Source organism: Lepidochelys kempii, chromosome 9 (genome assembly GCF_965140265.1).
Source record: "Lepidochelys kempii isolate rLepKem1 chromosome 9, rLepKem1.hap2, whole genome shotgun sequence".
NCBI lineage: Eukaryota > Metazoa > Chordata > Testudines > Cheloniidae > Lepidochelys > Lepidochelys kempii.
This window is the reverse complement of record NC_133264.1, coordinates 27,230,593-27,255,329: the sequence shown is the minus strand read 5'-3', so window position 1 is coordinate 27,255,329 and position 24,737 is coordinate 27,230,593. Positions and strand designations below refer to the sequence as shown.

Below are 24,737 nucleotides of genomic sequence, written 5' to 3'. Positions count from 1 at the left end.
CAGATCATTAGTCAGGCAAACTCCTATTGACTTCCATGGCCGGGGGTTGGCTTAGAAGAACTGAGTAAATACTGTATAAATATCTCATGCTTAGGGCCCTGTATGTTTTAACTTATTAATTCCTTTAATTGTTGGTTTAGTTCTGGGTTATGTTAGTTTTGGGGGATTTTTTTTTTTTACAAGATTTCAGTTTTCCGAGATATTCTTTTCTTATTTTCTTGCTTTCAGTCCATTTGGAAATATGTTTGCCATGGCATTGATCTTTTCTAATCAAAATTAATAAAGAGTTATTTTTTTAAAATGTTGCTATGGTTTGTTAAACAAGTAAGAATTTTAGAAATGTGTGTAGAGGGATTTTCTGCTACATATCAACACTACCTGTGCCTTCCATGCTCAGAAGAGAGGGGCTGGATGTAGAAACTCTGTTTATAACTATTTCTCATAAGAAGTCATAACTGTAGTACTTGATTAGTGGCAAGTCTCCCTTCTTACCATAAATGTTAGTTCCAAATCTTGCAACTGACTGCCTGGGTAGGGCTCCACATGAGTGTGGAAATATATTGGCTTCAGTAGCCCTGCACATGGGTGCAGGGATCCCACTGTGCAGAGTTAGTTGAAGAATCAGCTTCTCATCAAGCTCAGTCAGTCAAATACACTGATATATCAGCAGGTAGTGATCTATTTTATACATAAGAAGGCAGTGTTCAGTTACAAGCCAGTCTATCATAATGTGTCCTCTAATTTTGATGAGTAAAAAGTACAGGTGGTTTTAATCCTGTTAAGGAGAGATTCAGGGTACTGCTTATTGGAGAATAACATCGACGTGATACAAACTGTGAGGATTTCATATGATGAAATAGATCTTGAGATAAGGACATTTTTCCACTGGTGCAGCTTCCCACTGGTAATGGTGGGAGAACAAGCATTGTACACAGGTCACCAGCAGCTGCTGACATTTTAAGCATTGCGTTGTGCAGACTTGCTCTGAGCAAGTGTAGACACGATTGTGGTAAAAATGCCAGTGCTGCTTATAACTCTGTCTACATCAGCAGTTTCTTAGTTACCATCACTGGTATTGCTGTGGCAGTGGCAGCAATGGTATAAGATTTTAACAAAAAAATCCCATTGTAGAGACAGCCAAAAAGCAAAATTTGGTGTCTCTGTTTTAAAGGACTTGAGCTGGAATAGCAGAGAGACTTTTAACCATCAAGGACAACAGGAAGATGGGCAGATGCTTGGATGACCATTTAAATGGCGATTGACTTGATGGGGATGTTTTAATGGAATATTGGTTCATGTGGCTGTATCAAGGTGTTTTAACTGGCTGAATCGTCCGGACTTCCTGTGCCATATTAGTTATTGAGATTGTCATTAGATCAAATTGTGGTGCTTGATAAGTGCTGGAGAGAGCATATGGCTAACCAGTTAAGGTCCACAAGAGTTTTCTGCTAAATGCTTGAATGGGTATGTTGTCCCACTAACTTACATATCACCTGGAAACATAACTATTTTCCTACATAATGCATGATCTCAGACGGTCCCACAACAGTTGTGAAATTATATTTAACATTCGGGGCTTATTTCTCACTGTTAAAAATAGTAGTTGCATCTTGCATTGTGAGAGAGCGCTTTGATGTAAGATTTCAAACTCTTCAAAGGTTGTTAGTTGCCATTTCAACATAGGGCATTATGCAAATATTTATTTCTGCTTCTTGCCCAAACAATCTTACTTTGCTTAGTCTGTCCCCTTTCCCACTGCCAAAATTAAATATTGAGGTTAAGTTTGTGCAGTTGTGCTGATGATTTGCAGAAAGGATGGGTTATTCAGTGTTTGCCCTTTCTGACAGGGCTCCCTCAGCATGCATTGCCCTTTTCCATTCCCAGGAAAATAAATCTCTCTTGTCAAGAAGTTCATAGTAAGGTGGGCTAAGGTGACCACCAGTCAAAACTTGTCTCTTGATCTATCGAGAGTTAATAAATCAGAGTAAGAGAGAAGACTTGGAAAAAAGGGACACCTAAAAGGATGAGTAACCCAACTTTTCCTTATTTTACAGCCAAATCAAGTCTGTGTGCCCATGAGTACTCGTTACTGGGGTACGAGGGGTAGGGTAGGAAGGATGTAGTCTCTTTCTTGGTTTGGTTTGTGTAACTTTTTCAAGTTCAGAAAAAGTAAATTTCATTTTAATGAAAAATATATGAAGCAAAATAAGGAAGTAACATTTTCAAAAATTGTACTTTTCTAATATCCAGTTTTTATTTGTGTTGCCTGCTGTCTAATTTGGCTGTGCACATACTTCATTTCTGCATTGTTTCTCAGCTAGGACATTCCTTCGAATGCTTCCTTAACTGACTGTGCAAATTCAAAATCTCAAGACTTCAATAAGATTTTCACTTTTGTACTCCTGTGCTTCTGCTGTGTAGGTGATGCTGAAATTGGCAGCAGCGGTGTTAACTCTTTGAAGAATGAGGACTTCACTATGAGAGGTTTATTAGATGACCTTAATGATGATGAAATTTGGGGTGCCTCTCACACACTGAAATGTGGAAAAGCTATTTCCATAGAAACTGCTAGTCTAAGTGAATATGCTAGATATGTGCTAAGAACTATTTGCCAGCAGGTAATTTGTAAAACTGTGTTTCCTAGCTTTTCTTTATAGACAACATTATTTTTGTCAAAAATCTGTCATGTAAGAGGCTTTAATATGTTTGAATGCAAAACAGACTTTGAGGATGTACTATACGTCTTTTTCTTATGGTATTTGAATCTGAGTTCTCCCTTGTAGTTGCTTGGCTTTGACCAGAGGTCATTTAAAAGTCAGTGGAGCTAAAATGGGGGTGAATTTGGCCTATAGTCTTCAGTATGTTCCAGTCTTTTAAATTAACACTATTTTTCCCAGTTGAACCTCAAACACCCTGCCCTTTTGGTGGCTGGTATAGCAGGCCTTACCTGAGAAATGCCAGTGATGTTCCATGAATTAGCTGGTAAAAAATGCTCATGCAACTTGTGGATATCATTTGGTAGAATCAGTTAATTATCAATCTGCTTTTAGTGTTTTTAAGGAAACAAATTCTGGAAAACAGTTGAAAGTGTACTGTACTTTTAAGGGTTATAAATTACTGAATGAAGGTGAAATTTCAAGTATCATATAGACTTATGTGGAACTGGTTTTCAGTTTGTGAATATCTGCATGTGGAAAATGTGTTTTGTGTGCATTGCATATGTGAAAAATAAGTGTTATATTGACATCGATCCAGCTGTTTGATTACTTTCAGGAATGGGTGGGAGAGCACTGCTTGAAAGAGCCTGAGAGGTTATGCACGGACAAAGATCTTATATTGGATCCTGTTCTTTCAAACAAGCAAGCACAGAAACTACTGCAGCTTATCTGTTACCCTCATGGTATTAAAGAATGCACAGAGGGTGACAACGCTCAAAGGCAACACATCAAGCGCATACTTCAGGTAATAAAATGTAAAATTATTCCAAATTACTTCTGTAAGATATTAACTCGTGAAGTCTCATTCAGCAGCACCATCAATTCAATGCAGATGTCTTTCAATTCCCAATATTACCAACCCCCAAAGTTCAAAAGTAATTACTCAGACCCCCTCCCCTCCAATCATGAGATGATTTTTTTTTTGTCAATGCATTTTGGGCCTGTCTTTTGCCCACCCCAGCCCCCATGAGAAACAATTAGTGTTGCCAATGCCAGTTCTCCCAGATCTGAGTATGATGATTTTGTCCCCTTGCTGCGGGGAGCTCTTGATAACTGGCTGTTCAATGCTTCCAACTTCTCTTCAGAATTTTAATTAATTAGTGTTTTGCCCACCTCCAGCCCCAACATCTGCCTGTACAGCAACTTCCATCTCTGCTCCTCATGTAACTCCTTGGGTTCTTGATCCCTCCTCCCAGGCCTGGGCAGGTGCTGCAATTGGGTTCTCTTATGCCTCTTCCTAGACCTGGGAGTGGGGCAGCTCCAGGGGTTCTTCACCCCCTTCTCTCTTTTCCCCAGCCTTGGGGCCAGGCAACTTCAGGGCCTCTTCACACACACCCCTTTCCCTTTCTAGGTGTTGCAGGAAGGAGGAGGAGAAAGGAGACTTGACCCATTATTCTCAGGAGAAGAGAGGGGAGGAGGGAACAGAACCACTCTGAGATACTGGGCTCTATCTGCTCCTTTCTCCCAGCTCCTATGGAGAGGAGCTGGGGCTCTTCCTGCTTCCTGCAGCAGCCCTGATTAGCTGTACTTCTCCAAGAGTGAGGGAAGTGGAAATAGCGGCCAATCAGAGGGGATTTCCTTTCCAGGTAGGGCTGAAATTCATGCAAGGGCTGGAGCTTCTTCTGTCATCGTGACTCAGGCTCCAGCCGCAACCAAAAGCAGAAGAGCTGACAACCCTGAGTTCCCTTTCTCCCTGTTTTTTGTAGTTGATAGATATTTCCTGTCAAGTACTTTTATTGACCAGCAAAAGTTTCTATTCAAGCGTACTTTCCAAAATCAAATCCACGTTTGTCCATTTATGTATTTCATCCTCTGTTAGAAGCACAAAGTATATTGGCTGGAGTTTCGAGATCTAGTCCATGTCTAGTCTAGGAGTGTTTGACCATTATAATAATACGAGTATGCTATACAGGCAGAGAGCTCCTGGTGTGGGTGTACCTATTACCAGCAAAACTGCATTTGACAGCAGTATAGTAAAACTATGCCTAACAAGTGAAACCTAACTATATCAGTAAAAACACAGTTTTGCTGCATCTACACTACAGACTTCTGCTTTCACAGCTGTCTGTCAGGTATCACGCTACTTCACTGACCAGCACACCATGCCAGCAGACGTCTGTAGTTTAGACATAGCCATCCTCTGATTACCATAGTTTTTATCCTTTATCCCTTTTATCCCTAGTTTTTATTTTAACATATTGTATCCTACTTCAAAGCAGCAAGATAGAAAGTTTAACATAAAGCTTCTTACTGGCCCTAGAAAAACATGAGGCATTTTAGAGTAAAAATTCTTAATCTGTCTTTAACCCATCCAACTGGATCAAAATTTGTAGCTCAAAACCATGTAGTATGTAACATCACTATCCAATGAGATACTTATAATGCAAAGCTGTGGCTTTGAATTTCTTTGCTTTTGTAAGTTTGTTACACTCAGCGACTTTTGAAGTGTAGATTTTAAGAATGGGAACTAATAATTTTAACAGGTATTAAAAATTTATTAAAGTGCAGTGGATCTGTGAAATCTACAGCAGCACGCAACTTTGACAAATGTTTTCAAATAAGTAAGAGACTTGAGATGAAAAGAGTTTACAGAAATAGTAAGCAGCCTTTTAAGATATTTAGATATCTTGGAGAGGTCAGAAAAGAGAGAGAAAATCTGTTCTGAAGACTCACTATCACAAAACTAACTCTGAATCTCTTTCAATCAGTTCAGTCTCCTTCCTCTTTTCTGCTCCTGCTGTCACTAATGGCATTCAGAAATTTGGATGATTTAGATCAGTGGTTTTCAAACTTTTTTTCTGGGGACCCAGTTGAAGAAAACTGTTGATGCCCACGATCCAACGGAGCTGGGGATAAGGGGCTTGGGCTGTGGGAGGGGCTCTGGGTGGGGCGGGGGGCTCTGGGCTGGGGCAGGGGGTTGGGGTGCAGGAGGGGGTCATAGAATATCATAGAATATCAGGGTTGGAAGGGACCCCAGAAGGTCAGCTAGTCCAACCCCCAGGGCTCTGGGCTGGGTGTGGGGCCAGGGATGTGGGGTTTGGGGTGCAGGAAGGGGTTCTGGATTGTGGGGGCTCAGGGCTGGAGCAGGGGTTTAGGGTGCAGGATTGGGGTGCGGATGTACCTCTGGCAGCTCCCGGTCAGCAGCGCAGCTAGGGTGCAGAGGCAGGCTTCCTGCCTGTTCTGGCACTGTGGACCGTGCTGCGCCTGAAGCAGCCAGCAGCAGGTCTGGCTCCTAGGTGGAGGCATGCAAGCAGTTAGGGTTCCTGGCCAATGGGAGGAGCCAGTGCTCAGGGTGGGGGCAGTGCATGGAGCCCAGTGGCCCCCCTGCCTTGAAGCCAGACCTGCTGCTGGCCACGTCCGGGGTGCAGCGTGATGTCGGAACAGGTAGGCACTAGCCTGCCTTAGCTGGGCAGCACTGCTGACAGGACTTTCAATGGCCCGGTCGGTGGTGCTGACCGGAGTGACCCAATGCCTTACGTGCCGCAACCCATTACTGGGTCAGGACCTGAACTTTTACAAATGCTGATTTAGATGATAAAGTATTACATAAAAAATAAGAATGACCCTACTGGGTCAGATCAAAGATCCATCTAGCCCAGTATCCTGTCTTCCGACAGTGGCCAATGCTAGGTTCCTCAGAGGGAATGAACATAACAGTTAATCATCAAGTGATCCATCTCCCGTCACTCATTCCCAGCTTCTGGCAAACAGAGGCTAGGAACACCATTCCTGCCCATCCTGGCTAATATCCATTGATGGACCTATCCTCCATGAATTTATCTAGTTCTTTTTTTTGAAAGCTGTTATGGTCTTGGTCTTCACAACATCCTCTAGCAAGGAGTTCCACAGGTTGACTTGTGTGAAAAAATACTTCCTTTTATTTGTTTTAAACCTGCTGCCTATTAATTTCATTTGGTGACCCCTAGTTCTTATATTATGAGAAGTAGTAAACAACACTTCCTTATCTACTTTCTCTATCCCAGTCATGATTTTATAGACCTCAATCATATCTCCCCTTAGTCATCTCTTTTCCAAGCTGAAAAGTCCCAGTTTTATTAATCTCTCTTCATACGGAAGCCATTCCATACCCCTAATCTTTTTTGTTGCCCTTTTCTGAACCTTTTCCAATTCCAATATATCTTTTTTGATATGGGGCGACCACATCTACAGACAGTATTCAAGATGTGGGAGTACTATGGATTTATATAGAGGCAACATGATATTTTCTGTCCTATTATCTATCTCTTTCCTAATGATTCCCAACATTCTGTTCGCTTTTTTGACTGCCGCTGCACATTGAGTAGATGTTTTCAGAGAACTATCCACAATGACTCCAAGATCTCTTTCTTGAGTGGTAACAGCTAATTTAGACCCACATCATTTTATTTGTATAGTTGGGATTATGCTTTCCAAAGTGCATTACTTTGCATTTATCAACATTAAATTTCATCTGCCATTTTGTTGCCCAGTCACCCACTTTTAAGAGATCCTTTTGTAGCTCTTCACAGTCTGCCGGGGTCTTAACTATCTTTAGTAATTTTGTATCATCTTCAAAATTTTCCACCTCACTCTTTACCCCTTTTTCCAGATTATTTATGAATATATTGAATAGGACTGGTCCCAAAACAGACCCCCGGGGGACACCAGTATTTACCTCTCTCCATTCTGAAAACTGACCATTTATACCTACCTTTTATTTCCTATCTTTTAATCAGTTACCAAACCATGAGAGCACCTTCCCTCTTATCCCGTGACAGCTTTCTTTGCGTAAGAGCCTTTGATGAGGGACCTTGTCAAAGGCTTTCTGAGTACACTATATTCACTTGGTCCCCTTGGTCCACATGCTTGTTGACCCCCCTCAAAGAATTCTAGTAGATTGGTGAGGAATAATTTCCCTTGACTCTTCAACAAATTATGTTCATCTGTATGTCTGACAATATTGTTCTTTATTATAGTTTCAACCAGTTTGCCCAGTACTGAAGTCAGGCTTACAAGCCTATAATTTCCGGGATCACCTCTGGAGCTCTTTTTAAAAATTGGCATCACATTAGTTATCCTCCAGTCATTTGATATAGAAGCTGATTTAAATGATAGGTTACAGACTACAGTTAGTAGTTCTGCAATTTCACATTTGAGTTCCTTCAGAACTCTTGGGTGAATACCATCTGGTCCTGGTGACTTATTGCTGTTTAATTTATCAATTTGTTCCAAAACCTCCTCTAATGATACCTCAATCTGGGACAGTTCCTCAGATCTGTCACCTAAAGAGAATGGCTCAGGAATGGGAATCTCCCTCACATCCTCAGCCTTGAAGACCGATGCAAAGAATTCATTTAGTTTCTCCGCAATAGCCTTATCATCCGTGAGTGCTCCTTTAGCACCTCGATTGTCCAGTGGCCCCACTGGTGGTTTAGCAAGCTTCTTACTTCTGATGTACTTTAAAAAAAAATTGCTATTACTTTTTGAGTCTTTGGCTAACTGTTCCTCAAATTCTTTTTTGGCCTTCCTAATTGTATTTTTACACTTCATTTGCCAGTGTCCTTTCTATTTTCCTCACTAGGATTTAACTTCCACTTTTTAAAGGATGCCTTTTTGACTCTCACTGCTTCTTTTACTTTGTTTAGACACGGTGGCTCTTTTTTGGTTCTCTTACTATGTTTTTTAATTTGGGGTATACATTTAAGTTGAGCCTCTATTATGGTGTCTTTAAAAAGTTTCCACGCAGCTTGGAGAGATTTCACTTTTGGCCCTGTACCCTTTAATTTCTGTTTAACTAACCTCCTCACTTTTGTCTAGTTCCCCTTTCTGAAATTAAATGCTACAGTGTTGGTCCGCTGTGGTGTTTTTCCTGCCACAGGGATATTAAATTTAATTATATTATGGTCACTATTACAAGCGGTCCAGCTATATTCACCTCTTGGTCCAGATCCTGTGCTCCACTTAGGACTAAATCAAGAATTGCCTCTCCTCTGGTGGGTTCCAGGACCAGTTGCTCCAAGAAGCATATTACACTGTAGATATCTGGTGGCTGTCTGTTTCCTCCAAAGGAATGATTCACCCTCTATGAAGCCTGGTCTGGAAACATGACAGTTCAGAGTATAGCCTATTAGGGTGCAGTCACATCATGCCTGCAAACCCTAAATGTTCAGATCTGCATGTGGAAATTATTATTTACAGTAAACGCTCAGCAGGTGTAACTTCCCTTGCTTTCCATATATGCCCAAACACCAAAATGGGTGCCAGGTCACCCCAAGCTGATCTATGTGATAAGTGTCCCTACCCTTCATGGAAAAGAGAAAGTGGTCTGATGTCTCCCCAGCACCTCCCACGCCCACTACCAAAGAGGGTTCTCCAGAGGAGTCAGAGACCTACTTGTGGAAAAGACAGGGGCACTACTCTAATCACTCCTATCCCATCCTAGCAATCACCAGGGAATCCAGTGAAAAGTGAATAAATTCTGGGGCTGTATTAACTGATAGGTAAAAAGAAAAATCCCTGTGCTGTCTTTGAGGTGGGTTCCAGAGCAGCCGTGGGTGGAGCCATTGTTGGCAGTACAGCTCTGTTGAATATCTGAGCCAGTGCAGAGGCACAGGGTTTTGGGGACACAGCCCTGAACTCCAACCAATCCCCCAATGTCTTTGTTGTTTATTATTTGTGTTATCATAGTGCCTAGGAGCCTTAGTCATCCACCAGGATCCCATTGTGCTAGGAGCTGTACGAACACAGAAGCGGGGAGCTGGAGCATATGATTTATGAGGAGAGGCTGAGGGAACTGGAACTATTTAGTCTGCAGAAGAGAAGAGTAAGGGGGGATTTGATAGCTGCTTTCAACTATCTGAAAGGGGGTTCCAAAGAGGATGGATCTAGGCTGTTCTCAGTGGTAGCAGATGACAGAACAAGGAGTAATGGTCTCAAGTTGCAGTGGGGGGGGGGGGGGTTAGGTTGGATATTAGGAAAAACTTTTTCACTAGGAGGGTGGTGAAGCACTGGAATGGGTTACTAGGGAGGTGGTGGGATCTCCTTCCTTAGAGGTTTTTAAGGTCAGGCTTGACAAAGCCCTGCCTGGATGATTTAGTTGGGGATCGGTCCTGCTTTAAGCAGGGGGTTGGACTAGATGACCTCCTGAGGTCTCTTCCAATCCTGATATTCTATGATTTTATGAGAACAAAAAGACCACCCCTGCCCCAAGGATCTTATAATCTACATATAAGAAAAGACAATGGCTAGATACAAACAAATGAGGGAATACAAGGAAACAAGAAACAATATTAGTCAGCATGGTAGACAGTGGACAGGGACCAAACCCCCATCCATTCTTCAGGTGGTAAATCTCATCCTAATGATGGAATTATCTCGAGGTTGTGTTTCCCCTATTGATGTGGGGAAAATAAATGAAAAACACTTATAGAAATTACTGCACCTGTGTAAAGCCCCAGTGTGTCAATGGGAAAATAATCTGCTCTCAATTAACAGTCTACAGTAGCTGAGAGGTGCTTTATTTTTGGCATTGATTTGACTTGGAAGTTGTTTATCCACCCACTCAGGTTCTTGCTTTTTACTCTTATGTAAAATTTGACAGTGGAAAATAACCACTTACAGAGCCCCTTAGAAAACATAACTGACAGCATGATTTTAGCCATGTAATCACCACTTCCAGGATAGATACAGTGGATTACTTTCACAACATCACATTTGTAATGTTAATTTCCTGGGCAATACATAAGATGATTGGGAACTCCCTTTGCATCCGAATGACTGTATATAAATAGTAGGAGGTACTAAAGCCAAGAACATATTAGCTACAGGACAATGTTTAGAAGAGTACAGAATTGTTTTTACTTTGTTACAACAGTGATTTCAAGCCTAGTGGGTTGTTTTACCATCTACTTCCTCTCTGGGCATGTCTTCACTAGAAAATTGTATCATGTTTGAATACCATTGTGAAGAATTGAGTTAGCTAACATGATGCTGGCCAGTGTGGACAAGGACAAATCATATTCATCCTCACATCAGATAATTATGATCAAACCCTGTTGGAGTTATAGTTTAATCATATTTAGGTGACCTAATGCTGAGCGTGATTTGGTCTGCATTGATGACCAATCATGTCAGTGAATTCAGTTTTTGATCGTTTTGTCTGAACACAGTACAATTTGTAATGAACAGCCATTACCGCATCAGAAAATTTGAATTGGTTAAAAATATTGATGAGCTGATTTTGAGGGTAGGGAGAATGCAAAGGGATAACAATTGGGCTGATAGGTCCTTGAATTGCTTTGAAAAACTTAAAGCTTCAAAAGTTTTAAAGAACAGTGTGGTGATCTACTGTGGTGACATGATTTAAATTGTTCCAGTTAAGAGAGTTAAAAAAATTTCTACAATAAACTTGACACAAATGTTTTTCATTTTAATAATTTTACTCAGAACTTAGATCAATGGACTCTCAGGCAATCTTGGTTGGAGCTCCAGCTAATGATCAAACAGTGCATGAAGGAACCTGTAAGTATTTGGTTCTTTTAATGTACTTACAAAATATTTAATTTATTAAAGTATGTAAAATTTGAACCTAGCCCATGAGCAAACATACCATGAATATGCTAGTTTACTTATGTTTCACTGTAGGGTTCTGGGTCTGTGGCTGAAATGAACAGCTTGTTGGATAATATTGCAAAGGCGACAATAGAGGTGTTTCAGCAATCCGCTGATCTAAACAATAACTCTTCTAACTCTGGTATAGGCCTCTTCAATCCAAACTCTGTTGGAAATGCTGACACAAGTAATACAAGACAGAATGGTAAAAAGACATTCCTAAGGTATTTTTGTGTAGCACCTTTTAAATTATTTTAACTGACATAATGGTTAATAATGCATAGAATGAAGTGAAAACTTCGAAACTTATAAAGGCTTTTTGCACTTGAAATGGGAATGTTTAGGAAATGTTACCTGAAAGTCACTGGTTTTTTTACTCTTGTTCAACAGTAAACATTGGTGTTATCCCTGAATTTTTGGAATGTATCATTTGTGGCTGCTCAGCAAATGCCTAGCTATCCCAGAAAAAACTTTATCATCTGTCTCATTGCAATTGGTTACAATGACTGAGAATGATGTGAAGAGTAGATTGAGATTTTGGATGAAATAAGTTTGTGATTCTGCTTTTAGTTCTTCTGAACGTCGAGGCGTATGGTTGGTGGCTCCCTTGATTGCAAAACTGCCTACCTCAGTTCAAGGTAGGGTCCTGAAAGCAGCTGGAGAAGAGCTGGAGAAAGGTCAGCATTTGGGATCGTCCTCAAAGAAGGAGAGAGATAGACAAAAGCAAAAAAGGTACAACCTTTGAAAATATTTGTATACAATTTCAGAAGGCATGTTGAAAGCAGAGGTGTGCCGAGGAGGCTGTCTTTTTGCTGTTGCAAATCTCATCGGTCACCTTTTGGTGTTGCAAATCCCCAAACCAGGTGTGGTTCAGATCCTGGTTCCATTTTATCTAAAACAGTCAGTTTCAGGGGGGGAGTGGAGGGAGAGATGGAAAGATTTCTGGATGGGTGTACTGGACTCTGTTGATTAAATATTATGCAAATTTCAGTAATAAAGGGATTTGAAATGGATAAATATTTAATACCCCCAAATCACAATTGCCCTCTCTTGCCTCCCTCCAGCACAGGGTGTTCTCATTACCATTAAGATGTCAGTCTCAATTACTTTGAAAATGTTGCATCTTGGCAGTGTCATACCTAAGTTTACACGCACAGGTGGCTATCAGAAACTTGCCAGTTTTGCAACCTTAGAGTTACTATAGTAATTACCCTGAATACTGCTAGTAATTACATCCTTTAATTTTAAATACTTACCAACCTCTCCTTTTGTGTAGTTGGTCCAAGAAGCAGTTGTTTAAGGTGCCAAATTCTCTAAAACTTGTGATATTTAATTGTTCTATATGCAGGCAGTTGAAGTCACCCATTATTGCAACATCATTATATTTTGTTACCTTTTTGATTTCCCTCAGCATTGTGCACTTAGCATACTTTTCCTGATCAAGAGGTCAGTAGTATGAACGTACCAAAACATTTGTATTCTTATCGCTCAGCATTTTTATCCATATGGACCCTACTGTATGGTTCTTGTTAGATTCTATGGAATAATTTTGATACAGTGCTATCCCCCCACCTCTGCAACCTAACCTATCCTTCCTGTATAATTTATAGTATATTTTATTTTGTCATTGCAACATATTTCAGAGATGCCTATTATTTCAAGATCATCTTCATTGCCAGGCATAATGGTTGGTATTGAGACATGTAGGTTTGGTTTCATTTTATTTGCCATGTCCGTATATTATTTAATTCCTTTGTCTTGACACACTTACTTTTTTTTGGAACTTACCTCTCTGATCTCAAGCTGGTTCCTTCTCCAATTCAGCTGTAATTTCTGTCCTACCCTTTATTGGATACAAAGATACCTTTGGGTTATTGACTTCCTTAGCATATTTCTTTGACTAACTTGAGTACTCCTCAGTACCACTTGGTTTTTCCTGAACTCCTAGTTTAAATCTCCCAACATTTGCTCATTTGCTGTTTCAGTAGCAAGATTCCACTTGGGCTAAGATGGAACCAGTCCCTTCTGTCTAAGTACTGTGACAGGGTCAGGCTAGATGGCTATAGGAGAGTAATAGAAGGCAGATATATTAGCCCCAGGCTAAGTAGGTTCCTTTTCCCTGGATAAGGTAACAGGGAAGGTTCCAGAACAATCAGAGACAATTAAGACAGGCTGATTAGAACACCTGCAGCCAATCAAGAAGCTGCTAGAATCAATTAAGGCAGGCTAATCAGGGCATCTGGGTTTTAAAAAGGAGCTCACTTCAGTTTGTGGTGTGCGTGTGAGGAGCTGGGAGCAAGAGGCACTAGAAGCTGAGAGTGAGAACGCGGACTGTTTGAGGACTGAGGTGTACAAGCGTTATCAGACACCAGGAGGAAGGTCCTATGGTGAGGATAAAGAAGGTGTTGGGAGGAGGCCATGGGGAAGTAGCCCAGGGAGTTGTAGCTGTCGCATAGCTGTTCCAGGAGGCACTCGAGACAGCTGCATTCCACAGGTCCCTGGGCTGGAACCCGGAGTAGAGGGCGGGCCCAGGTTCCCCCCAAATCCTCCCAACTCCTGGTCAGACACAGGAGGAGTCGACCTGGACTGTGGGTTCAGAAAAATGGCCAAGCTGAGGACTGCCATGAAGCTCTAAGGCGAGTAAATCCGCCAATAAGCGCAAGACCCACCAAGGTAGAGCAGGAACTTTGTCACAGTACTTCCTTCCCATAAAAGTTTCCTAGTGCACAGAAAATTTAAATGCCTCCTTTGAGATGATCTTCTCATGAACATATTAAGACTTGTAAGTTTCTTCTGCCTAGATATCCCTGTGCACGAAACCAGAGGTACTCAAGAGAAGGCTATCATAGTCTTATCATATCTATTCTTTCTGTGTGCCTTTGAGTATGTCTGCACCAGAGCTGGAAGGTGTAATTTCCAGCTTGGGTGGACATACCCATGCTAGAGTGCTAAAAATAGAAGTATATCCATGGCAGCAGGAGGGGCTAGCCGCCCAAGTATGTACCTTTTGTTTTCAGATGGGATCGTACTTGAGTGGCTAGATTCTCCTGCCACTTATGCCATTGTGGATTCACTTCTATTTTTAGCACATTAGCTCAATCAGAGCAAGTACAGATATGTCTACCCAAGGTGGAAATTACACCTGCAGTGCTTTAGTGAAGGCATACTGCCTGAGACATATCTGCTTATGTAACCCGCACACCTTCTGGGTGTGGTGTTCTGTCCCATCGGGGGAGGGGGAGAGAGAGAGAGATTAATGAGTGTGCTCCACAGCCTTAGCTAACAGTCAGTTGGCTTTTAGCTCATGCCAGAGAGGCTCATGCACTAAGCTCTAGAGGTCCCCAGTTCGATCCTGCCTGCTGATGACCAGAGTCTGTTGGCGTTACACTTACTTGATAAAAAGACAGGCTTTTACTGGTGCTTGCATGGCAGAGCCTGTACCACTATGGGAGAGTATTAAACTCTGTTTTGCCTTATACGTCATCATCATTGTCAGATAAGTCCCTGATTGGAGAATTTTTATTACCATTTGCGGTGGTGGTTGTGGTGATGGTTATGTAAAAGTTGGAGGATGCAGTTTGATTTTTCAGATCAGATTGAATGGCAATGGTAGCAATTATAACAATCCATGTTTGACTTGTCTGCGGAGCAAATGTGTTATGGAAGTTATTGAGAGAATAAATAGGGGTTGCTTCAGTGCCATCCTTAGAGCCACTACTCTGGCCCAAATCACACTTTGACTTGTGCTTTCAATAGAAAAGATTTTCTGCATTGCTTTTTTTATAGCTTTGGAGTTTTTCTAGCTACTTATCCCCTGAATTATGAGAGCAAAAATTAAATGCCAAATACAGCTGTTGAACAGTTGTACATAGATGTTGAAATGAATATGTACATTTGAGTTGTAATATATAATGGTGTACAGAACTTTCAGTGAGTGTTACACAGCAAAAGCTACGTCTACGTTATGCGGTAGGAGTGTGATTCCTCTGCTTGTTATACATATACTCTCGCTAGGTGTCATTGAGCTAGCATGAGTATAAATAGCAAAGCTGCCTGAAACTGGTGGCTATGTACTATGTACTCTGCAGCCTCTATCCTTGCAACCATGGCTATACTGCTATTTATACTCATGCTAGCTTGATGAGAGCTAGCATGAGTATGTGTACTTGGGTTGCCAACCCTCCAGGATTGTCCTGGAGTCTCCAGAAATTTAATATTTATTTTTAATTAAAGATTATGTTATTTGCGGAAACCTCCAGGAATACGTACAACCAAAGTTGGGAACTCTAATGTATACCCAAGCAGGAGAATCACATCCCTAGATCATAGTGCAGACGTAGCTTAAAACACTGGTAAAATAATTGCATGAATTGAATTTAGATGAATGCAAAGGCCTCTGCTGAAATTTTTTTTTTTTAACTTCTTTCTCCTTTCCAAATTTATGTCAGTTTCTGTTGGAATATATCTTAATATATATCCCATCGTCCCATTGGACTGGGTCTTGACCGTCTTACTCTGACACAGTACCTGTCCCCTTTAGTGGTAGTTTTAGTGCAGCTGTGTCTTCAGAAAGTTATCTTTTTAATTAACTAACCTTTGTTAAAATCCCTGGACAATTTCCCAGGATCCACTAACATGGATTAACCCTACAATGGCCTTGTCTTCACTAGAATTTTAACACTGGGTAGTTAGCTTTAGTTAAAATATACCTGTTAAAATCCTAGTGAGGACAAGGCAGGTGTAATTTTAATCCATGTTAGCAGAATAAGGTAAACTTTCAGGAGGAGTCTGGGGTTTACCTTGTCCAGCTGACATAGGTTAAAACTATACCTGCTGTGTGTTCATGAGAATTTTAACACGGGTTAGTTAACATAGATTAAAAATGACTCCTGTTTTCCAGAGTAAGGCTTGAGTGTCTCCTGCAAGGTTCTGTGCCTCTTCATCTCCTATTGACTGAACCAGGAGTTGAGGGGTTCAGCACCACAAATGTAGGTTCCAAGTAAAGACTTCAGGATTTGTCCCTTTATGCTTTGATTGGCCCACTTTATACACTGTCTGCTTTACACTTTGTTTAATTTCTGGCTTGTGAGGCTGTAACTTACTAAAACAGACACCAAGATAGATCTGAGCAGCATTTTCGTTCAGGGGAAAATTATAGGGAAGGAAGGGAATGGAGACGGGAAGTATCAAAATAACCTTACTAATTGAATCTTATGTGTTTTGCCTCTTTTAAAGCATGTCTCTTTTGAGTCAGCAACCTTTCCTTTCTTTGGTACTTACTTGCCTTAAGGGACAGGATGAGCAACGGGAAGGGCTTCTAACATCACTGCAAAATCAAGTTAATCAGGTAAAACAAACACATAATACTGAGCACCCTCCGTTTGATATTTGTGCCATCAGTTTTATGTGTACTGGATCATGCAAAACTGGGAAAGTTCTAAAGGTTCAACACACTGATTTTCAGAAATGAATTGTCAAATGAAGGAAGAATCAAAGATGAAGAGAACTTTAATTTATCCGCTCATAAGAATGACTAAATGTTCCTTTAACAGCAATTTAAAAATAACTTTTCCCTTTGCACTGACCAATAACTTTCTTCGAGTGTTTCTAAAAATAATGGAACAAAAATGTAAGTAATCCAGGGCCCGATTTCAGACCTTTTCTGAGAAGCAATGGTAGATTGTTTTCATGACAGGGAAATGCCTCCCAGTGCTTCATGTCTACTGAGTTTATAAAATCATAAAAACTTAGATTTTTCTGGAAAAAAGGTCTCTTTCTTGAGTAAATGCATAATTAGAAAAAGATAAATTATTAAAAAAATTATCCCCAAATTATCCCATTCCCCAAAGCAAAGCAATCCTGCAATGTTTTTTCAGGTAACTGACACACATGCACATACACCCTCTCTGCCACTTCTACACCAGTTCCTTTGCTCCCACCAGATTCCCACCAGATTCTAACCCTCAAGACTGTAAGCTCCTGAAGGCTGATACTGTCTTTTTATCAGTGTGTGGACAGTGTCTGGTACAATGGAGCCCTGAAACTTGTTTTCAGTCTCTAGATGCTACCACCATACAAATTAATAATAACAACCTTCCCCCATATTCTCACTCACATCAGATCCAGTCCCTGGCTTTGCTCCCCATCTTTATTTGATCCATTCCTTGATGCTGCTTTTCTCCATTTCTGCTACTGCTCCCTGGCCCTCCTCTTTTTTTAAAACTATTTTTATAGGTTCTCATCTAAATCCATCTAAACTCTGACTTACACCCTCTTCCTTGCAATCCTGTCTTTGTTGATCTGTGGTGTCCAATAGGACAGAATGGAGGAGCAGCAGCTGATGTCTGTGTTCCATGTGTCTAGCCCAGGGTGCTAGGATGTTTGAGGGAAATTATTATTTTATCAGAGTGGATGACAAAACTGCTTATTTTCTCTTTGAAGGAACAGTAGTAAGATATAGCCTCACAGTCAAAGCCAACAAATAAGTATCTCATCTATTCCTGTTCTTTGTAGATATAAACATTAAATGTGTGCGTGCGTGTGTGTGTGTGTGTGTGTAGGGGGGGAAATTATTAAGCCCAAATTCAATGAAGGCATGAAGATTAAAAGTGAGACAATTCTTCCATAGTTCTTTGTAAATAAGAAGTGATGGGTAGAAATATTTAACAGTTAAGTGGGAAAAACTACTTTTATTCAAACGGCTGTTGTTCTTAGATCCTAAGTAACTGGAGGGAAGAACGATACCAGGATGATGTTAAAGCTAGGCAGATGATGCATGAAGCCTTACAACTACGTCTTAATTTGGTAAGAAAGATGTATGAATATATTCCTCTTCATATTTATAGTATCTAAATTCGAAAATAGCCATTGACAGAAATTAGTTTGCAGTTGATGGTAAGAGGCAAGGGAGATGGAGAGTAACGAAGTCTGACTGCCTGTCTATTGGGTTTTGTTCTGCTGCCCATCGCCAGGGTATCTTAGCACCTTCTACATAAAATCAAATAGCAATAGTAAAGTCCTTAGCAGATTCAACTCTTTTTTTTTTTTCTTTCTCTTGTTATTTCTTCCCTGTTTTCCTCGTTTCCCTTCCCTGCAGTATCACTGGAGAATGTCACAAATGTGCTACCTTTTTTTGAAAGCTGAAAGCCAGAGTCCTTACCTATTTGGTCACTATATGTTGATATAAAACTGACTTTTTTTTTTTTTTTTTTTTTGGGAAACAAGCACTTGTCAGCTTAGAAAATCTCAACCATAATTAGAAGATTCACCCACATGTGGCAGCTACATGGCTAAATTCCAAAGTCAGCTTTGACAGTTTCTAAATGAGAGGTGGCCTAACGGCATTTTCTTTTTTTTAATGACAGGTTTCAGAGTAACAGCCGTGTTAGTCTGTATCCTCAAAAAGAAAAGGAGGACTTGTGGCACCTTAGGAACTAACAAATTTATTTGAGCATAAGCTTTCGTGAGCTACAGCTCACTTCAGCGGATGCATTCAGTGGAATGCATCCGCTGAAGTGAGCTGTAGCTCACGAAAGCTTATGCTCAAATAAATTTGTTAGTCCCTAAGGTGCCACAAGTCCTCCTTTTCTTTATTTTAATGTAACTCCCAATAAAGGCTTAGCTCAGCAGAATAGCCCATGCTTGGAAGCAGCACGTAAATCCAAAATGGGGAAGCCCCAAAATGAAACAGAACAGCTGGGTGTAATCAGGTGGCAGGTTTTAGCCAAGAAAGAAGGTGCAATGCTGTGCACCTCTACAACCTGCAGGTCCAGTCCTTCTCCTATTTAAGTCAATGTCACAAGTAATGTGGACTTCAGTGGGTGCATGACTGGGACTTAGGACTGTTACTCTGCAAATAGTAAGAACATTCCTTGTACAGAAAAGCCAGTGTGGAAACAGTGATCTTTAAAGCTTTAGACTTCACTGAGGAAAACTGAATTGTGTCTACAGTGAGAAGCAACAAATAAAGATTTAATTATTAAGTATCTTCCTAGCATGTGGCTTCAGACCAGAAGTTAGCAGTGATTTTCCCTCCACTCTAATCTTGACGAGGAGATTGATTGACAAGGCACTGGGTATGGAGTCCCAGCTCTTCAGCAACTGAAGTGTGAGGGACAGGTGCTTCCCATGGAAAAGGCATCAGACTAGTTGCAACCATTCCAATCTAACTATGAGCCAGTGTCGTCGATCAAACGTGGGCTCAGAAATATCCTTTTCTTCAGATCTTTCAACAGCAGCAACATTAACTATTTTTAATCAAATTTTAGATAAAGAAAAGTTATACTCTTTAAGGATATGATTCAACACCCTTTGAAATCAGTTAGAATCTGTCCACTGACCTCAGTGGGTGCTGGATTGAGCGTTAAATTTGTTAAGACTGATATTGCTGATCTTTCATTTTTCAACACTTTTGTGAAGTGTTGTTGTCTTGAGGCAGGGAGAATCAAGTCTTTTTTTGCCAAAAAATTTATCAAGTTAATGTATAAATTATTTCATGTATGAAAAAAGCCATCAAATATAGTGTAACTAATAAATATTCAAAGATAGAAACATGTATGTATTTGAGTTCTCTGTGTTCTGTTGTTTTGCATGTAGGTGGGTGGAATGTTTGACACTGTGCAGAGAAGCACACAGTGGACTACAGACTGGGCACTTCTTCTCCTTCAGATAATTACTTCAGGAACTGTCGATATGCAAACCAACAAGTGTGTTACTCTTATTATAATTCAATAATTCATTAATGTCTGTAATGCTTTGAATGAAAATCCAGATAGTCATATTTATGTTTATCGGAGCTTATTGTAGTAACAGCCCTGATTTGGGGAAGCACTTCTGGGAGGGACAGCACTTAAGCAAGAATTTAAAATAAAGCACCTCCTTAAATACTGTTCTGAATAGAGATGTATTTAAGCATGTGCCTAAGTGCTTTCCTGAATCAGGTCCTATTTTTTCTAATGACCATTTATGCCAGCAATTTATGTGATGTTACAATCTACAGTGGCTCCGATTTGCAAATATTTGTGTTCATATATTTGACCATGCACCTGCATGTGTTCAGGGGTAGTACAAGCTCCCTGGAGTTTATGTATGCATAATATGCTTGAAAAATCTGGTTCAATATGCCCGAATAAGTGTCCGTAGTCTTTGCCATAATCTATTTCCGAGAGGTATTGACAATCGTGTTACTATAAACATGATAGAATTTTAAATGTTGAGTTAACAAGATGTGTCAGTATTGCTCTCTAAGATGCAACATACGACTTATCTCTTTACCTCTTAGTGAATTATTCACGACTGTCCTTGATATGCTGGGCGTTCTCATCAATGGAACTTTAGCTTCTGACCTATCAAATGCATCCCAAGGGGGGTCCGAAGAGAACAAAAGGGCATACATGAATTTAGTGAAAAAGTTGAAAGTAAGTTTTGGACCTCTGATTTTTAACTGCATTCCTGTTAAATCACATTTTAGGCCCATCTTTTAATCTTCACAGTTTTATTGTCAGGGTGGTTGAAAGGAAAAGATCCTTCAGCAACAAGTGCCCTAGCAATATCTGAAGGAGTATCATCATACTTTTAGCCATGTTTGAGACTTTTAAATCAGCCCATTTCACTTAAATCCTGTTTATATCTTCTGTTTTCAAATAAAAAGCAAGTGCACAAGGCAATTTATAGGTGCAACAAAGGCCAAGCTAAAATACTTGATTATATTTAGTAAAAGTACAAGGAAGTGATTCATCTGGGAACTTGCTGTCTTTGAATTGTGAAGCATTGTAACATTTTAACTTCTCTTTTTTGTTAGAAAGAGCTAGGAGACAAGTGTTCGGAAAGTATTGACAAAGTTCGCCAGTTGCTACCTTTGCCAAAACAGACGTGTGACATTATCACCTGTGAGCCAATGGGATCTTTGATTGACACCAAAGGAAACAAAATTGCAGGATTTGACTCCATAGATAAGAAACAGGCAAGAGTAAATGTTTACCTTAACATCTCAGTTTTGTTATGACTTTCTCATGCATATGAAAGTCAAATAAACAGTTTGATGTAATTTTTTACAGTGTCTGACTGTATCTGAAACTTATGGAAGTACTGTACTTCTGTTTTAATGTACCTTCCTTAAAAAACAGAAACAAACAGCTGATCTTTCTATGCATAATCACTCCTAAAAATGGTCATAATGTTACCAAGTTGAGAGGAGAAATGGATGTTCTTGGTAGATCGAGAATTCTCAACCTCATGGAACAATACCTTTTAGAAAAATCTTTTTCAAGATAATTGATCTTTTACTGGTACAAGTATGCTTTAATGTCAACAGAGATAACATACATTTTAATTTGAGCTGTATGAAAATTCACACACAGTGGGTGACACTTTCTAGATTTCCTTACCAATAAAAACTCAGTCCATCCTCATGTAACAGCTCACCGATATTTGCAAGTGTTTTGAGAAGCTTGGATAGATTTGGTTTTAGGTGTAAGCAATGAAAAATTGTATGGTTTTTACATAGTCTTGTGTAGCCACCAAGCAAAATTCAGCAGTTTTGATTGTTTCACTTCATTTTTTATTTAATTAATTTATAAAACTGGCAGTACAAAACCCACACAAATTAAAATTGAATGAAAGGTTACTATGAACTCCTACAAACAAAAGCCCCAGAGTTTGAGATTCAGGTTCAATTCCTATCTATTTATTTTTGAAATTTGTATTGCTTCATTTTACAATCTAGGGTCTTGACTGCCATCTGATATGCATGTTACCAAATGGAAATAACCTATGCCTTGGAGGCGACTACTGGAGTAGCTCTGAGAAAAACTGTTGCCCCACTGGGACACAATCATCCATCCTCACTAACAGCCTTTCCCTAAAAGTGAAGTGTGCCCCCACCCAAGGTCTAGCCACAGGGCACATCAGGCATATAACTAAAGACGGGTACCTTTAAAAATCATTGGAGGGATTTGGTAGGAGTTAAAGAGCCCAATTGATTTAGTTTTCCTGAAGGGAGAGAGTGGTCCCTGCTTCTCAAAGCTGCTCTATAAAGCAAGTTAAATCATGCACATTTATTTCTCCTTTGAAGGAGAGTCTTTTTGGGCTAGAGTGAGCCGCTTCAGTTTTCTCAATGCTACTATGTGAAACTAGTATGTTGGGAACACATTTCTTATTCCAGACATTTCACAAACGAGCAGTGCAAACCAGTTTCCTTGGATGAGTAGTCCTCGGAAAACTGTCTAGCTTCATGTAAATTTACATAATTTTTGACCAAAATTTTAGCATGAAAAAGAAACGCTAGGATATTTTTTTAGCTGTACCGCTCTTTCCAAGGGCAATTCAGCTTTTTTATTTTTCAGGAAATGAAGTATAGTGCTGACACTTATTCAGTTGTATTTTAAATATATGTACTTTGAGTGTTTTGGTCCTATGTTTTAATCTGGTGATTAATAATTTTTGTTATTTAAAAGGTAGATTGTTTGCACTGATGTCCAAGGAAGCTGTTGCATGATAGATAAAACGTAAGAAATTTATTGGAAAATAACCACATTTTCAAAAAACCCGGTACAGCTATCAACATACAAAACTATGAAAATGTAGCTTGATTCATTCTAACAGGTGTCAGCCTTGGATGCTAGTTGAATTCCCATACAAACATGTAAATGATAGTTTTTGTGTTGAGGGAAAAAAAATCCATACAGTGGTTTTAACCATAGTACACAAAAGCAGGTAATTCACATTCTTTGTTGTTAAGGTATCATTTTAAGAGTGCTGTGGTACTTTGTATTTCGAAACAGGGTCTTCAGGTATCAACAAAACAGAAAGTGTCCTCTTGGGATTTATTTGAGGGTCATAAAAATCCTGCTCCACTCTCCTGGGCTTGGTTTGGTACAGTTCGTGTTGATAGGAAAGTGATAAAGTATGAGGAGCAGCAGCATCTTCTCCTGTACCACACCCATCCCAAGCCCAAGCCACGAAGCTACTACCTCGAGCCCTTATCACTTCCTCCAGAGGAGGAAGAGGAAGAGCCTACTACACCCGTTTCTCAGGAACCAGAAAGAAAATCAGCAGAGCTGTCAGATCAGGGAAAGCCTACCACGGACGAAGAGAAGAAAACAAAAGGCAGGAAAAGAAAGACAAAATCAAACTCAAGAGCAGATGTAAGTGACTAAATGTACAGCGTTAAACAAGTACCCAGGTAATTAAAGGCTTCTTGCTGCAACGTGCGATTGTCTTCACCACCTACAGAAGTTGCTCAGCAACTTGCAAGATTGAGTGCTAAGAAGAGAGTAAATTGTAAAAATTAAGCAGTAAGACAAAATGTTACCAGACAAGCCTGCCTAGAGGATTGATGTATAGGAATGCACTGTAAATTAATAATACTTGAAAATTAATATGAAATCTACTGAAACATACTACAGTCACACCTCAGAGTTATGGACACCTCGGGAATGGAGGTTGTTCGTAACTCTGAAATGTTCGTAACCCTAATAGGACATTATGGACTTCAGCCATAGGGTGGGTTGGGGCTGCAGCTGAAGAGTGGGGGAAGTCAGGGCTCTGGGCCGGGGTGGGGAGGGGTTGGGGCTTCTGACACTCAGGATGGTGGGGCTCTGGGCAGGGGACTTAGGGCTTCTGGCCTGCGGGAGCACAAGGGCTCAGGGCTTTAGACCTGGGGGGAACGCTGGGGCTCGGCGCTTCAGCCCTGCAGCTCCACTCCAGGTTTTAGTCTCATGGGGGGTAGCCTCTGTTCCTGGCTTCCAACCCAGGGTAGGTGTGGGGGGAGTGATTGCCAAGGCTCAGGGCTCCCCACAGCTCTGCTCTCAGTTTCAGCTAAAACTGGCACTCCCCCTGTAGCTAGAGCCCTGGTGTCCCCCGCCCTGGTGTCCCCCGCCGAGCTGAAGCCAAGAATGGAGCCGCATGGCTGAAGCCCTGGGCCCCAGCACTCCCAAGGGTCTAAAGCACTGGGCCCTGGTGCTCCCAAGGGTCAGAAACCATTTGGAGCCTTACCTCCCCGACCCTGCAGCTGCAGCCCCTCTCCCCCTCCCCCGCGTGGTTGAAGCCCTGAGCCCCTGAGGGTAGTACAGTATTTTCTGAGGGAAGGTGTCTTGTTTTGTCTCTGCTGCTGCCTGATTGATTACTTCTGGGTCCACATGGTGTCCGGTTGACTGGTAAGTTTGTAACTCTGATGTTTGTATCATTGAGGTTCTACTGTAGACTGGATCTGAATCATTCAGGCATACCCACACATGGTTATTATTTGTTCCCTTGCTTGCATTAGAGAAGCACCTGAGTTATAGTTTGGATACATTTCTAAATTTACCAATATCAGTGTGTGTTTGGAACTTGGGCTTTGGTTGAGGCCTAGTTCATATTAAAGGGACATGGACAACTTGAAACAGGTCACTAGGATCTAATAAATGGATGCCATTTTAACTTTCCATGGAG

At 40.6% G+C, this 24,737-nt stretch overlaps 1 protein-coding gene across 13 annotated transcripts in view; it reads left to right on the top strand.

Moving 5' to 3' along the window:
- Window positions 1–24,737, top strand: part of MED12L (mediator complex subunit 12L) — a 321,153-nt gene that overhangs the window by 249,539 nt on the left and 46,877 nt on the right. For 8 of the 13 annotated variants that reach the window (XM_073359681.1, XM_073359678.1, XM_073359671.1 and 5 more), the window contains 11 exons: window positions 2,422–2,618; window positions 3,256–3,462; window positions 11,142–11,216; window positions 11,340–11,530; window positions 11,877–12,038; window positions 16,542–16,653; window positions 18,021–18,110; window positions 19,902–20,011; window positions 20,587–20,722; window positions 21,106–21,273; window positions 23,087–23,449. In XM_073359681.1, coding sequence (XP_073215782.1) covers window positions 2,422–2,618; window positions 3,256–3,462; window positions 11,142–11,216; window positions 11,340–11,530; window positions 11,877–12,038; window positions 16,542–16,653; window positions 18,021–18,110; window positions 19,902–20,011; window positions 20,587–20,722; window positions 21,106–21,273; window positions 23,087–23,449 — 1,811 coding nt within the window. The remainder of the gene's footprint in view (window positions 1–2,421; window positions 2,619–3,255; window positions 3,463–11,141; window positions 11,217–11,339; window positions 11,531–11,876; window positions 12,039–16,541; window positions 16,654–18,020; window positions 18,111–19,901; window positions 20,012–20,586; window positions 20,723–21,105; window positions 21,274–23,086; window positions 23,450–24,737) is intronic. The other 5 variants (XM_073359680.1, XM_073359677.1, XM_073359679.1 and 2 more) reach the window with 3 other exon arrangements.